Genomic DNA, 16,181 nt, shown 5'->3' with positions numbered 1-16,181 from the left:
TAAGAAATTTAAAAATATTGATTCATTAAAAACTATTATATATTAACATAAAATATTTTATTTAAAACATTGTTTTCAAAAAAGTTATTGAGAAGAGTATTACTGTTTTATATCACTGCAAATCTATTTAATACTTGGTTTAATACATGGCACCTAGATTGTCATTATCTGTTTCTCCATATACTCTATTGTGCTATGTTGTTTTGGTTGAAGTGTGTAAAGAGAAGTTAGTTCACACAAATAAGTAATTGGAAAAGAGAGAACCTCATAGTCCCCTTAAAAGGATCTCAGGGATTCCCAGGGATCCTTGGGGCACACTTTGAGAGCCACTGCCCTGAAAAGTAGTTTGGAAGACTATGTTAAGTGTGGCTGTCCAGGAGTGGTGAGATTATTCACGATCCGGTTTTTTTTATTTATTTATTTATTAGTATTTATTTTTTACAAGAAGATGGATTGCTTGTGCAAACTAAAAATGAGAAAGAAAGAAAGAACATATGTTGAGGGAAGATTATGGAGGCCCTGGAAAAACCCAGGCAGAGGAGTTTACACTTGGGAGACCAAGGAGCCACTGTGATTTCTTAAATGGGAAAGTGCTAAGAACTGTGTTTGGGAGTAAGTGGATTAGAATGGAAGGAGAGAAGGGGAGATGCTACTTCAGAGGAGTGGTGTGGTGGGCCAGACCTCAGGTGTCAGTGGAAATGGAGAGAACGGGACAAACTCCAAAGACTTTGAAGGCAAAATGACCTGAGACCTGGATATAGGGAATAGAGGAGAGGGCAGAGTCAAAGACAACAGTTTTCAAATTAAAACATTTGAAGAATGTTTCTTCCCTTCTATCCAACTTTGGGGCCTGCTTCTGTTGCTCAGGTTGGAATCCAGTGGCGCAGCCTCGACCCTCCTGGGCTCAAGCGATTCTCCCGCTTGAGTAGCTGGGACTGCAGGTGTGGATCACCTCTTTCTATCCAACTTCAACTTTTTCTGAATGTTACCCTGATTAAACTAATTGAAGTCTTGTGTTTTCCAGAATTGGCCAGCCTGTTCAAGGACTTAGGAGAAAGTCAACACACTTCCCAACTTGAATTGGTCCTAGCCGCTGCTCCCAGAAGAACGGGCGGGTTGGTCCCTATGCCACCCTTGGAGAGCTACTCGCAGCCCACTTTGCCGTGAAGGGCTGTGCGGTTCCCGTGCGCGCCGGAGCCTGCTGTGGCACCTTATGCACTCCACCACCCCCATCAGCTCCCTCTTCTCCTTCACCAGCCCTGCAGTGAAGAGACTGCTAGGCTGGAAGCAAGGAGATGAAGAGGAAAAGTGGGCAGAGAAGGCTGTGGACTCTCTAGTGAAGAAGTTAAAGAAGAAGAAAGGAGCCATGGACGAGCTGGAGAGGGCGCTCAGCTGCCCGGGGCAGCCCAGCAAGTGCGTCACGATTCCCCGCTCCCTGGACGGGCGGCTGCAGGTGTCCCACCGCAAGGGCCTGCCCCACGTGATTTACTGCCGCGTGTGGCGCTGGCCGGATCTGCAGTCCCACCACGAGCTGAAGCCACTGGAGTGCTGTGAGTTCCCATTTGGCTCCAAGCAGAAAGAGGTGTGCATTAACCCTTACCACTACCGCCGGGTGGAGACTCCAGGTGGGTCGTCTTTACCACGTCGAGGTTTATTTTCAGAGTGAAGGGCGTGTGCCCCACTGATGGAGAATGACGGGGTACCAGCAAACAGGGACCTGTTCCAAAAGAGAGAGAGAGGAGAGGGAGGTTCAGTTTTGAGGGACTGGTCCACATTTTTGTTTCCTGGAATGAGGCAGATGTCCAATCAAAGAAAGAAGGTTCCCATGAAACCATATTCCTGCCTGGAATGCCACAGGAACACTCAATCCCAAGAGAATCGCAGTAAAACCCTGTTATAGCCAGTGTGAAGGAATGAAGGTAAACTAGCCAGAAAAATCTAGAAAGAAGATACTTTCGTTTGATTTCATTATGCTTGTAAGCTTTGTGTGATTTTGAAAATAAGGCAGATGACTAATCAAAGAGAGAAAACTCCCATAAAAGTTTTATTTTGAGGTATCTCGGACAAGTTGACATAATCTTTTACCAGTTCTTGGGGTCCTGAAAGGTTTTTAAAATGGCCTTGATAATGATGAGCTGTAAAAATTAAACATCTTCCCCCCCCCTCAAAAAACTGAACTGAACTGTACTAAACTGAACTAAGGTGAGGTTTTTGGCTGCTACTTTGTTCAAGTTCAGGTAAGTAGAAGGTATTTTGTATGTAGGTCTGAAAACAGTCAGTGAAAGAGTTGCTGGAAATCATTCCAGGCAGTTATTTTGAAAAATGGTTTTAAATACAGATAGGTATCACTTAATGATGGAAATACATTCTGAGAAATGCATCAGTAGGTAATTTCTTTCTTGTGTGAACACGCTGGAGTGTACTTACACAAACCTAGATGGGATAGCCTGCTACACCGTTAGGCTGTATGGTGTAGCGTGTTGTTCCTAGGCTACTAACCTGCACAGCATGCTACTGTACTGAATACTGTAGGCAATCCTGACCACAGTGGTACTGAATGTATGTGAACAGATCTAAACATACAGTATCACAATCTTAGGGACCACTGTCTTATATGTGGTCCCTCAACAAAATCGTGATTACACAGTGCATGACTGTATAGGAAAGTACCTTTCTAAAACCCTTCACACCCCTGTATGTGTGTGTGTGTGTGTATGTATATTATATATATATATGTGTGTATTTTTTATATATACATCTGTCTATCTGTATTTCCCCCTTCTCTTGGAGAAGCCAGGTGTTTATCTTTGTTCCTTCACACTGGCTGTAACAGGGTTTCACTGTGATTCTGATTGTTTCTGTGGCATTCCACACACGAACACAGTTTTACGAGAGCTTTCTCTCTTTGGCCATCTGCCTCATCCCAGGAAACCAAAGCACTGACACATTAGCTCATGGAAATTGCCCATGTCCAATGAAGAGATGGTCCCGTGTACATAGGCAGGTTCAGTTAACCTTAAAATAGTATCCAATAAGTGACTCATGCCCAGCCTACCTCAGTCTTAGCTAAGTGATCTTTCCAGCTCCCAGAACTTAAGGAAGTCATCTACCTGTGTGTAGATGCCTCCCACAGCCCATTCAGGGACTGAGGCCCTGGCTGAGAAGGTATTAGAAGGTTCCACATGCTTGGCAAATCTGATGTGTTTCCCCTAAATCCTGGAACGAGTTGCTTTCCTCCCTTCCTCCCTGCTTCGTTTTGACTCTCTTCGTTTACTTAAAAAAAAAAAAAAAAAAAGTCAATAATGTCTACGCTTATAATAAGATGACTTGATTCCATTTTGTGTTTCAAAGATTTGAATTACATTAAGCATCCAAAATATGCCCAAATGGAAAAATGTTCATTAAAAAATCATTTCTCTCTTCCTGAATAATGTAGTTGTAAAATGTAACAACTTGTAAGAATTATCTTGTAAAATGTACCTGGTTTTCCTTTTGAATATTCAAAAGCCTAATTTTAAAGAACTGTGTGACATTTTAGTTTTTCATGTTTTTTGTTTTTTGAGACAGAGTCTCGCTCTGTTGCTGGGCTGGAGTGCAGTGGCGCAATCTCTGCTCACTGCAACCGCTGCCTCCCAGGTTCAAGCGACTCTCCTGCCTCCACCTCCTGAGTAGCTGGGACTACAGGCATGTGCCACCTTGCCCAGCTAATTTGTATTTTCAGTAGAGACGGGGTTTCACCATGTTGACCAGGATGGTCTCCATCTCTTGACCTCGTGATCCGCCTGCCTCGGCCTCCCAAGGTGCTGGGATTACAGGTGTGAGCCACCACACCTGGCCCTTAGTTTTTCCTGTTCTGTAAGATTCTTTTAGGAATGATGGTGTGAATGTTTTACATATGGTAAATAGATTTCATTTTATCATAATTTAGCTGTGAATTTCCAGAAGGAAAGATGGGTGTAAAGATTATATTAATTTAAGGTAATATTTAAGTTACAGAGGTTTTCTTCCTCTTGTGATTTTTTAATAGAAAAGTAGATTTTATATCTAGTTAGCTATCCATATTTAAAGTAAATATTTTAAGAATAATAAAATGTTAACATTAAACAAGTTTGCTGACTTCCTATTTGTCATAAAGCTGAAGTTTTGCCTTTGAAATCTCATTTTCTGGCCATCTATTGTAGATACATTGAAGGCTGTGTTCCCATTTTCTTTGCATCCACACATCCACTTCAATAATTGACTTCAGTGCTTTCTGAGTTATGTGTAGTGAGGGATCAGTTTTTATTTTTTTAATTTCCAGTCCTTCAAACGAATACTTTTATAGTACAGATAAATTATTAGGCAAATGAAATTTTAAAAAGACTTAGAAAATATAAGCCCAATTTTAAAAAGTATTTAAAGAAATATAAACTATAAACTGTGAAATTGCTGTGAAAAGTTTCTAAGCACTAATTTCTTCACAGACTGGTCCCCAGCAGTTGGCCAAGGGTCCCCAGTCCTCAGACCACACTTTACCTGGCATGGTTCTGGTGGAAGCCATGCAAGACTGTTGTGGTACATGATGATTTTACTCCATTAGGCCGGAGGTTATTTCAGTAGTGTAATTTCTTTTTTATATAAAATATTCATATTATGTCAAAACCACATGACTTTTTCAAAAAAGACAAAAGTGTTTTTTTCCAGCTCTGCTTTGCACCCCCATGTGCCCTGTAACTCCTTCTGCTGTTTCCTCCTGGGTAACACTGAGATGTAAAGATAGCATGGTATTTAAAAGTGGCATAAGATAGGAATGAGTGTCTATAAGCGCACTGTCATATTTACAAGCAGCAGTTGAAATGTAGAAGTGGAATTAAGTAATTAGGGATAGCTGTGTTTTTGAGTGAAAGTATTTAAAAATATGATCTGTGCACATTTAAGGCAACTGAGCCAGTCAGGTCCAGTAACAACCAGGATGAAACCATCAGTTTTCTTTGCAAGCATCCACTGGCTTTGATTTTACCCAGATGGTAAAAATATATTATCAAGATGGTTGTTATGATAAAGGAAATGTATCATTTATTTTCTCTGGGTGCCTCAGATCTACAGGCCATGAAGAAATAGAAGTCTCTACATTCAGACAGATAGGAGGCATTATATTTTTATCAGTGTTAGGAATACACCGTAGATATTTTACATTAAAACTGAAGTCACAGAGATTACTCAGATTCTTCTTCATAAAAAAGTGAGTGTTTATTTGAACATTGTTAACGTTTTGATGAAGGGTCATTGACAAAGAAGCCACACGCATTTGCTGTATCAGCTCCTCACTTCAGACTACTCATGAGGCACATAATCTTTTATTTCTTGCATAGTTGTGGAATATTAACACATTAAAGGAAATTTAATAGTTTATTATCCATGTCACTCTTTCATGGTGATGTTGAATGTTTGTTCTCTGGTGTCATAAGGCTGCATATGTATACAAATACTAGCTTGTAAAAGGGGAAGAAATTATTTGTTTCTCTGCCACCCTCACTTGTGGCAATTTTAGTTTAAAACCTTTCATTTACTCTTTTGAGTTTATTTTCTGTCCATGTAACTGAAAATTACTGCTTGTTAAGAAAGAGAGAGATGTATGATGTCAAAGGCAGATGGCAGACTTTGGGGTTAATGTCACTGTTATTGTTATTGTCTGTTTATTCCAAACATTTACCTTCTTTAAGACCTTATTTTTTAGAGCCGTTTTAGAACATTTACTTTTTGTGAGTTTTTATTAATACTTGCCTATGACTGACAAATCAGTAGTGTGATTAGAACCAAGATCTGTCCTATTTATACCCAGAGACAAACTCTTTTAAACAATTCTTGCTTAGTTCTTTTGTATTTCTTTCTATTATTACTAAGAATTATGACAGTAACTCTAGATAATACATGCTTATATATCTATTTCCAAATTTGTGACCTTTAGATATCATTGACTCTCTAACATAAAATATGAGGATTTCACTCACTTATTTATATTTATATATATGTATATATACACATACACACTTTTTTTTTTTTTAATTTTAATTTTAATTTTTATTTTTTTGGAGACAGAGTCTCTCTCTGTCGCCCAGGCTGGAGTGCAGTGGTGCAATCTTGGCTCACTGCAAGCTCCGCCTCCCGGGTTCATGCCATTCTCTTGCCTCAGACTCCCGAGTAGCTGGGACTACAGGCAACCACCACCACACCTGGCTAATTTTTTGTATTTTCAGTAGAGTCAGGGTTTCACCATGTTAGCTAGGACAGTCTCGATCTCCTGACCTTGTGATCTGCCCGCCTTGGCCTCCCAAAGTGCTGGGATTACAGGCATGAGCCACCGCACCTGGCCTCACTCGTATTTTAATATTCTTCCTTCCTCCTCTTCTCAGTCCTTGATTTCTATATTTTAGTTCATATTTTAGTTCATAGTTTGTATTTGTTTTTGGTTATTCCAGTGGTTTCCATTGTGGAATTTGGGGATAAGAATTCTTTGTCCTCAGAAGGGCATTGGTCCGTTGACTTCTAGTAGCCAGGGTTGGAGTGGGAAGTTGAGGTCGGTTGATTCTCATTTCTTTGTAGGTGACTTTGTGGTGATCCTCTAGGAGCTTTTGGAATATTCCAGTTGTTAACCACAATGTTTGAAATTCAAGATGGAAAGACTAGGTCGGGATCTTATTTTCATTTATCGAGCTCTGCGCACTCTGTGGCTCTTTTCAATATGAAGACATAGGTCCTTCGTAGCTCTTTGAAGCTTTCCTTTGTTATTTCTTAGACCACTTTCCCCTTGTGTGTTCTTTGCCTCTCTCTCTGGAACTTACGTTGGTTACAGATGGCTGTCCAACAGCATTTTTGGAGTAGCTACTTTATACCAGGCATTGTAACCTTCTAGGAGTCGGTAGGACGTGAGGGCCTGGGCAAAGCTTTCCCTTAAGAATTTGAATTTATTCTGAAATTTTGTATAGAATCAAAATCAAGAACTGTAACATTCTTTTTAAAAAATGAAATCCAAAAAAGCATAGTAAAATGAACAAACATCATTTATGTTTTCTTACTGCTGCTCTCTTTTTTTTTTTTTTTTTTATTTTGAGACAGAGTTTCGCTGTTGTCACCCAGGCTGGAGTGCAATGGTATGATCTTGGCTCACTGCCACTTCCACCTCCCAGATTCAAGTGATTCTCCTGCCTCAGCCTCCTGAAGAGCTGGGATTGCAGGTTCCCGCCACCACACCTGGCTACTTGTTGTATTTTTAATAGAGATGGGGTTTCACCTTGTTGGCCAGGCTGGTCTCAAACTCCTGACCTCAGGTGATCTGGCCGCCTCGGCCTCCCAAAGTGCTGGGATTACAGGTGTGAGCCACTGTGCCCTGCTGCTGCTTATCTTTTACTTAGTCACTTTTATTGTTATTCACCATTTGTATTTTACTTAATAACTTTTAATTACTCACCTTGAAATCTTTCCATTAAGGACGCATAGAATGTTTTTATTTCAGCAGTGCTACTGAACCTGAAATTGTGTCTGGTCATCTAAATAATTCAACATGATCTCTGGAGGAAAAACATTCTGGGCATCACTTAGGGTTTCATCGCAAGCAATAGAAACTGATTCTGCCTTGGGGGGAGAAAAGACTTATTTGGCAGAATTAAAGAAAGATGTAACCGTCAGGTCGCCAGAAGGCCAGGTATTAGGGCAGCTCTGGTCATTTCCAAGGTAGGAATAAATAGCAGGTCTCTTTAGAGTGCTGACACTAGAAAGATCCTTCTGCAAGTATTTTTTGGGGACGATGACATTCTGCTTAAGATTCGGGTTACAAGGAGAAGACTGTTACCTTAGCTTCCTCACATGCTCGCTTCTTAGGTGGAGATGGGGACTGAATCAACAGTTTTATAATGAGCACAAAGACTAATGGGAGTAGTTCCCAAGGGGAAAAACAGCTCTATCATCAAAAAAATAGATAAGAACAGCAAGTATCCGCTCTGTTGTATACTGATGAGCAATGTTCAATTCTAACTGTCCTGTTCCTTTCTGATCCTAGTGCTGCCTCCTGTGCTCGTGCCAAGACACAGTGAATATAACCCCCAGCTCAGCCTCCTGGCCAAGTTCCGCAGCGCCTCCCTGCACAGTGAGCCACTCATGCCACACAACGCCACCTATCCCGACTCTTTCCAGCAGCCTCCGTGTTCTGCACTCCCTCCCTCACCCAGCCACGCGTTCTCCCAGTCCCCGTGCACAGCCAGCTACCCTCACTCCCCAGGAAGTCCTTCTGAGCCAGAGAGTCCCTATCAACACTCAGGTCAGTAAGAACTATGGTCTGTGGGGAAATACGGGAAAATAAGCCCAACATGATGATTTGTGATGAGCAGTCACAGTGACAGTCACTGTAACTCATTCATATAGTGTAAACAGTTGACAAAGCAATCAGCCTTAAAATGATTAAGACTATACCCATTTTGAAGCAGTTACCCTGGAGATACAACATATTTTTGCTCTAGTTTTAGTTCTAATGCTCTGGGAAGCTCTCAGAAACTGAATGGATTTGAATAGTATCCCTGGGAATTTCCAAGGAATTTTTTTTTTAAGGCGGTAGAAATAAGATGAAAAGACTTCTGTAATCCAAGCAGAAGACTTGGCCTGAGGACAAGCAACATGGAAGATCAATGCTAGGCCTTAACCTTGGTTGCTCTTTCAACAATCAAAGGAAGTCTTTGCCTAAAACATATGCCTGCATCCTTTGAATGAGGCAGAAAGTGAAGCCCCTGCCCCAGCCAGTGCATGCCCTTTCTGCCATGTAAAGCCATGTGAAGAGCTTAAATACAGAGCTCTTCAGTTTGCTGAATTGAGAAAGCATATGGAAGGGAAAGGGAGCCTCTAGCATGCTGTCATAATTGCATTTGCTACCATACCTGTAACGTGGATCTAAGTTGAGATAATGAATAAAAGATACATACGCACCTCATGAGTGTGAGATAAATACTATGCGGAACTGGCAAGTTCCTAAAGGCATGCATAAATACATTTGGTGCCAGATGTTACAGTCTGTTGCCAGATGTTACAGTTTGCCTCATTCATTTATTCCTACAATCATTTACTTAATGGATATTTATTAAACTCTTACTATATGCAAGTATTGCCTTCGGATTGCTGAAAGGGGAATTAAAAGGTTAATAAAAATTGTGCCTGTCCTCACAGCGCTTATACAATGTGGGAAGATAAGGAGGGAATTGCTTCTTCCCCTCTGAGTTACTTAGCTCCTTTTGCCCCTCAGCAAGTTACGTGAGTGTCTACTATTACATTTATTGCACTGTATTATATAATTCCTGTGTATCTATTTTCCCCATTAAACAGTGAGCCTTCTTTTTTCTATGTCCAGCACAGAGCCTGAAATGCAGTGGTTGCTCATCAGTTGCTTATTGAATAAATAAATTACTATACAGGTGTTTATTTATTTTTATTTATTTATTTATTTTTGAGATGGAGTCTTGCTCTGTCACCCAGGTTGGAGTGCAGTGGCATGATCCTGGCTCACTGCAGTCTCCGCCTCGCAGGTTCAAGCAATTCTCCCACCTCAGTCTCCCTAGTGCCTGGGATTACAGGGGCGGCACCACTATGCCCAACTAATTTTTGCATTTTTAGTAGAGACGGGGGTTTCACCATGTTGGCCAGGCTGGTCTCGAACTCCTGACCTCAGGTGATTTGCCTGTCTCGGCCTCCCAAAGTGCTAGGATTACAGGCATGAGCCGCTGCACCCGGCCCACACAGCCATTAGAACATGGACGTGGAGCTCCAGACCATAGGCACAGGTTTTATTGACTCAGTAAGTTATGACTGAGCACCTGCGAAGTGCCTGGCACTGGGCCAGTGCTAGAGGTGCAGTGATGATCAAGACAATGTAGTCGTCCCCTCTTATATGAGGTTTCAGTTACCTGAGGTCAGTTGCAGCCTGAAAATACTGAATGGAAAATTCCAGAAATAAACAATTCATAAATTTTAAATTGTGTGTGGGGATGAAACCTCGTGCCATCCTATCCAGGTTCTGAATCATCCCTTTGCCCAGTGTATCCATGTTGTAGACGCTGTCCACCTGTGAGTCAATTAGTAGCTGTCTCTGTGATCAGATCAACTGTTGAGGCATCGCAGTGCTTGTGTTCAGGTCACTCTGATTTAATAGTGACCATGAAGTACAAGACTAGTGATGCTGGCATATTTTTCTAATTGTTTTACTTTATTATTAGTTATTATTCCTAATCTCTTACTGCGTTTAATAAATTAAACTTTATCACAGGTATGTATAGGAAAAAACATAGTATATGTGGTACTCTGTACTAGCCACACTTCAGGTATCCCCTGGGGGTCTCAGACTGTATCTCTGGTGGAGAAGGGGGACTACTGTGGTCTCTGGCCTTCAGGAGGCAGTAGCTGTTGAGAGCCATCACATACAGGTAGCCTGTAGCAGTCCAGGCAAGTGATTATAAGGACTTGAACTAAAACAGGGATGTGGGGTTGGAAAGACGGCAGTGAATTGGAGGAGGGGGTCTAGCAGGACTTACTGTAGGGTGAAGGCAGAGATGCTGGAGGGTAGCTTGAGAGTCATTCACTCAGTGTGGGAGCAGGTGGTTGAAGTTTTGCAAGTGGCTGAGTTCACTGAGAAAGAAGAAATACAACAGAAAGAGAAGTCATTTGAGGACAGAGCCTTGGTTAAGGAACAGGAGGATAATTGTATTGCAAAATATATATTTACCTAACACACCTCTATGCTACAAAGACTTCCTGTGCTGACTTTGAATTCCTGCCCTGATTACTCTGACAGGTTGATGTTCTTTTTCCTCTTCCCACCCACGCAGGACAGACCCCAACAATGATGCAGAAGCTGGTTAGTTTCTCACCGAAGGCATAGCCCTTTTCACTTCAAAGAAAATAATTCTTGTCTGAATGATTAACAGCAAAATGCCAACCTGAGTAACAGACCCACAGATAAACAAGCATAAAAGGAACCTTGGCAATTTACTGGTTCAGCCTCTAAATTTTTGTAAAAACTCTATTGAGGTATAATTCACATACCATACAACCACCCATTTCAAGTGTACAGGTCAATGGCTTTTCATATGTCAATTTTTTTCAAGTAGTGGTGAATTAGATCTAACACAAAATTTATTTAACCTTTATTTTTTGAGATGGAGTTTTGCTCTTGTTGCCCAGGCTGGAGTGCAATGGCGCAATCTCGGCTCACTGCAACCTCTGCCTCCCAGGTACAAACCATTCTCCTGTCTCAGCCTTCCAAGTACCTCAGATTGATTACAGGCATGTGCCACCATACCTGGCTAATTTTTTTTGTATTTAGTGGAGACGGGGTTTCACCATGTTAGGCTGGTCATGAACTCCTGACCTCAGGTGATCCACCCACCTTGGCCTCCCAAAGTGCTGGGATTACAGGTGTGCTCCACTGCGCCCAGCCCATTTTAACCGTTTTTTAAGAGTAAAATCTGGCCGGGTGCAGTGGCTCATGCCTGTAATCCCAGCACTTTGGGAGGCTTAGGCAGGCGGATCACTTGAGGTCAGCAGTTCGAGACCAGCCTCGCCAACCCATGTTGAAACCCTGTCTCTACTAAAAATACAAAAGTTAACTGGGCATGGTGGTGCACCTCTGTAATTCCAGCTGCTCAGGAGACTGAGGCACGAGAATCGCTGGAATCCCGGGGTTGGAGGCTGCAGTGAGCTGAGATTGTGCCACTGCACTGTAGCCTGGGTGAGGGCTATTAAAAAAAAAAAGTACAATCTGATGGCATTAGGTGCATTAATAATATTGTGCAACCATCACCATATCTATTTTCAAAAATTTTTCATCACCCCAAACAGAAACTCCATACTGATTAAGCAATAGCTCCCCATTTCCCTACTTCCCCAGCCCCTGGTAAGCTCTAATCTACTTTCTGTCTCACTGAATTTGCCTATTGCAGGTACCTCATATACTAGATTCATACAATATTTGCCCCTTGGTGTCTGTCTTATTTCACGTAGCCAAGTGTTTTCGCAGTTTTCATGTTGTGGCATGTATCAGTAGTTCATCTTTGTGACTGAATGATGTCTCATTGTATGGCTATACCACATTTTAAAAAATCAGTTCATTAGCTGTTGGATATTTGGATTGTTCCCACCTTTTGGCTCTAGTAAATAACACACTGCTTTCAATTCCTTCAGGTATATACCTAGGAGTGGAAGTGCTACATTATTTGGTAATTCTATTTTCAGTCCCCCTTTTTTTAATTTTGATTTTTTAGAGACAGGGCCTTGTTGTTACCCAGGCTGGAGTATGGTAGCACAGTCATAGCTCACTGTAACTTCAAACTCCTGGGTTCAAGTGATCCTCCTACCTCAGCCTCTGAGTAGCTAAGATTACAGGTGCACACCACCATGCCCAGCTAATTTTTAATTTTTTTTGTCGGATGGGGTCTCATCATGTTGCACAGGCTCGTCTCAAACCCCTGGACTCAGGTGATCCTCCCACTTCAGCCTCCCAAAATGCTAAGATTACAGGTGTGAGCCACTGTGCTCAGCCTGTTCTGCCCCTTGAGTAAATAGACGTATTTAGTCAAAGACCTACAAAAAGACCATCTTGCCTTATAACTTTTTTTACCAGAGTCATAGGAGTCATAGTCCATTTTCTCAGATCTTGTCCATGGCTTCCTAGTATGGTCCATGAACCCTGCATTAGAATTGCCATTGGGGCATGTTAAAATGTACATGGCTACATTTAACCACTGACCTATTGAATCAGAATTGCTAAGGATGGGGCTAGGAATTTGCATTTTTAGTGTGCTCTACTGGCAATTTTTTTGTACACCTAAGTGTGAGAACTACTTATGTGGACAATTAGATACAACAAAGGCAGATTGATCCAACCTTTTATGCTGTTGTATTCTACCACGGGTGTAACAAGACCATTCTGAACTAACATTAGACGTGCCTACTGAAGGAATCGGTTGTTTTGTGCTGAGGCCCTCCATAAAGAGTTTTCCCTGTGCCTCATGAGTTTTTACTGTGTTACGAATTATTTTCCATGGAATGCATCCCATTTGCCTAACCGTGATCACTGTCCAGTCACAGAACTGACATTTGGGTAGAAGGGCCCTTCTCAGTGTGCCTTGGGTACAAGGTTATAATTACATTTCAGCTATTCTGTGTTTTGGGGGCATATCCTGAAGTATCTCAGGGATAGAGCGTCCCCGTGGCCATTGTACAATTCGTGACAACATAGAAGCTGAAAATTAAGCTCACTTCAAAGAAGGTTTAGCTTTCTCTGTGTTTTGCAAGCTAGATCACAGACTGTTCTGCTATGATAAAAGCTAGGAGAACAGGTCCTACATGTGAAAGTCTTGCCCTGAAGTCATTAGAACTCAGTGATAACTCAAAAGTCAGAGGGAAAATGAACTGACCCTTTAGTGAGGCTCTCAGAACAACCAGTTTCTTCTGTAGAGCACTCACAATGCCACTTCAGAAGAGCCTTGTTACGTTCATATGGTCTCTCTGTAGGAGTAGCGCTGTCCACCAAGCTCAGGAGTTTAATAGCGAAAGATGTCGGATCCAGCAGTCTTTGTGTGGTTTATCGATTTGACAATTCCTTTGTTCTACTGCTTTCTTTTAGTTGACACACCACCCCTGCCTTATCATGCCACAGAAGCATCTGAGACCCAGAGTGGCCAACCTGTAGATGCCACAGCTGATAGACATTTAGTGCTATCGATACCAAATGGAGGTAAATTGCAGATGAAGAGTGAAATGTAGCTGTTTTCCAAAAGTATTTCCTATTATCCCCAAACAAAGCAATTCAAAAAACAGAACCAGAAATGTACTGGCCTGCTGTTTTGCATGTGTTTTAAGAGGCAAATGGGATGGCTTTGCATTTTAACTTTGACATTCCTCGGTACCATAGAATTAATGTTTTATCATTCTCATTACTAGAATAAGTTAATTTTTATTTTAACTTAGCATTTAGAAGTTTGTAGTCCTTGATGTTAAGTATGGAGTTGGGAACTCAAGAAGTTAGGGATTTTATTCTATTTGTGTTTTTACCATATGTTTATAGTGGTGTCTTTCATTAGGCTGGAGAGGTACTCTTAGAAATATACATAAATGAGGTTTTTACAAAATTTTATTTGCATCTTATAATAGTCTAGATAAGTGTTGCTTGACTTTAATGTTCTTATAAACCATGTTGTGATCTTGCATAAATGCAGATTTTGATTCTGTAGATCTTAGGGTGGGGTCCAAGAATCTGCATTGTTAAGCTTCCATGTAATGCAGAGGCTACTGTTCCATGAGCCAGATCTTGAGTAGAGAGGTTCTAAAGAAGTGTACCATTTGAAATACTCCAAGTGAATATTTTATAAACTAAGATCCTTTTGTAAGAGAAATAATAACCCCCGAATTGATCTATTTCATAAATTTATATTTAGTGCATATAGGAACACACTCTAGATGCAAGAATGACAAGGTTGTTCAAGGAAGACAAAGATAATATAATCAATAGAAAGGCAGAGAAAGGGTGTGGGTGGCAAAGAAGAGGAACTCTGAGCTTTGGTTACAGAAAAGTGACTTAACTTTTATGTTGGGTGTGAAAACATTCATGGGTTTCCTGATGAAATATCCAGCTCTCTTTAAATTTTTTTTTTTTCCCATGCATAAATAGATGTCCACAAAGCAGAATGTGAGCCCCTCTATGTGGGAGCTTTTTTTTCCCTTAAATAATTTAATGTCCTATTCAGCATTATTGATTTGCTCTTTATCATAGTCAAACTATTATTTTCCATCTCTAGTTTGTTAGAAAATGATACTGTTTGCCACAGGGTTTCAAGTGGGCACAGTAACAGCAACATGCCATCTTTCTCATGTTTCTGAAAGAAGAGGCGACCTGCCAGCTTCCTTTGAGCTGTGCTTGCTTTAGGGCCGACAGTTTTTTTATGTTCATCTCTTCATGTCATGTTTTCCCTGGTCCCTTCATGACCAATACACGTTTATAAATGCTCTAGCCATGGAAGATGAACAAGGACCATGGACTCTACATCTCAGGTGTGCTAGTGAAAGGAGCCAGCCCCAAGCAGCTCCCATGAGAGCTACAGGTTCTGAAAGATTGCAGAGTGGCATGCTTGGTCTTGCAGCCGACTTTCTGGTGAAAAGTGTTAACTAAGTTTCCTGGTGGAATCACGAACTACACAGCCCAGCTATGACAGTCGCCATGCGCTCTCTGGTTTGTTTTCTTCCAGACTTTCGGCCAGTTTGTTACGAGGAACCCCAGCACTGGTGCTCGGTCGCCTACTACGAACTGAACAACCGAGTTGGGGAGACATTCCAGGCTTCCTCCCGAAGTGTGCTCATAGATGGGTTCACCGACCCTTCAAATAACAGGAACAGATTCTGTCTTGGACTTCTTTCTAATGTAAACAGAAACTCAACAATAGAAAATACCAGGAGACATATAGGAAAGGGTAAGAGCAAAGATGCCATTCCTTTAGTCGTCTAGCCAAAATGTAGATGGTCATGTGTGTAGAAGTGCACATGACCACCCTCACATATTGGTCATGTGCCCCTGTGGAAGGACCCCAGGGCTGGTGAGCTCTGAGATAGCTCTGACATTTCCACTGGGGAAAGCACATGGGTCACCAGGATCTTAGTCTCTGCCTCTAACGTCATCATGCCACCTTCTAGGGGTGGCATGGACTGGGGATTGTGAAGACAAGCAAGATGATAGGTATGAAGAAAGCCAGGTGAAATTATTGAATAGAAGTATTATGCATTATTTTTCATTTGCCTAAAATGTGCAAACTAGGATCATTTCTGAAGAACAGGAATTCTGACTAGATGATTATTTGTATCAGGTAAAGTTCCCTTTGGAGACTTAGCAGCTGGGTAGTTAGAAAGAATGACTGATGTATGTCTGGAAGCCTTTGGCATGTGATTGGGGCTGTCCTGTGTGTAGGTGCACAGCAGCTGATGAGGTACAAGTCATACTGGTCTCTGTTCTGACCTGTGATGCTTTTGAAGCCCATCTCATTGGTCTGAGTGATGGTAGCAAATCCCAGCTGAGTGTGTGGTCTGGCTGAGGATCTTTAAATTATTTTCTATTATATTGGAATAGTTGGTATCTTCAAGTGATACCATGGAGTCACAGATGTCAAGAACCTTCTTCA

At 41.5% G+C, this 16,181-nt stretch overlaps 1 protein-coding gene and 1 long non-coding RNA gene across 8 annotated transcripts in view; one reads left to right on the top strand and one right to left on the bottom strand.

The window, feature by feature from the left end:
- Nucleotides 1–16,181, top strand: part of SMAD9 (SMAD family member 9) — a 76,188-nt gene that overhangs the window by 38,304 nt on the left and 21,703 nt on the right. For 2 of the 6 annotated variants that reach the window (XM_017854143.1, XM_017854144.1), the window contains exons 2-5: nt 1,025–1,625; nt 8,036–8,293; nt 13,640–13,750; nt 15,258–15,479. In XM_017854143.1, the coding sequence (XP_017709632.1) occupies nt 1,214–1,625; nt 8,036–8,293; nt 13,640–13,750; nt 15,258–15,479 (1,003 nt within the window). In that variant the 5' untranslated portion in view covers nt 1,025–1,213. Of the gene's footprint in view, nt 1–60; nt 1,626–8,035; nt 8,294–13,639; nt 13,751–15,257; nt 15,480–16,181 lie in introns of those variants that run through there. The other 4 variants (XM_017854147.1, XM_017854142.1, XM_017854146.1 and 1 more) reach the window with 4 other exon arrangements.
- Nucleotides 1,532–16,181, bottom strand: part of LOC108516592 (uncharacterized) — a 38,314-nt gene continuing 23,664 nt past the window's right edge. For both annotated transcript variants that reach the window (XR_001881876.1, XR_001881877.1), the window contains 2 exons: nt 10,548–10,641; nt 1,532–1,717 (listed from right to left, as the gene is read on the bottom strand). This is a non-coding gene — a long non-coding RNA (uncharacterized LOC108516592). The remainder of the gene's footprint in view (nt 1,718–10,547; nt 10,642–16,181) is intronic.

This window comes from Rhinopithecus bieti, unplaced genomic scaffold (genome assembly GCF_001698545.2).
Source record: "Rhinopithecus bieti isolate Rb0 unplaced genomic scaffold, ASM169854v2 scaffold_35538, whole genome shotgun sequence".
NCBI lineage: Eukaryota > Metazoa > Chordata > Mammalia > Primates > Cercopithecidae > Rhinopithecus > Rhinopithecus bieti.
The sequence above is the reverse complement of the archived record's forward strand: the minus strand, read 5'-3'. Positions and strand labels throughout refer to the sequence as shown.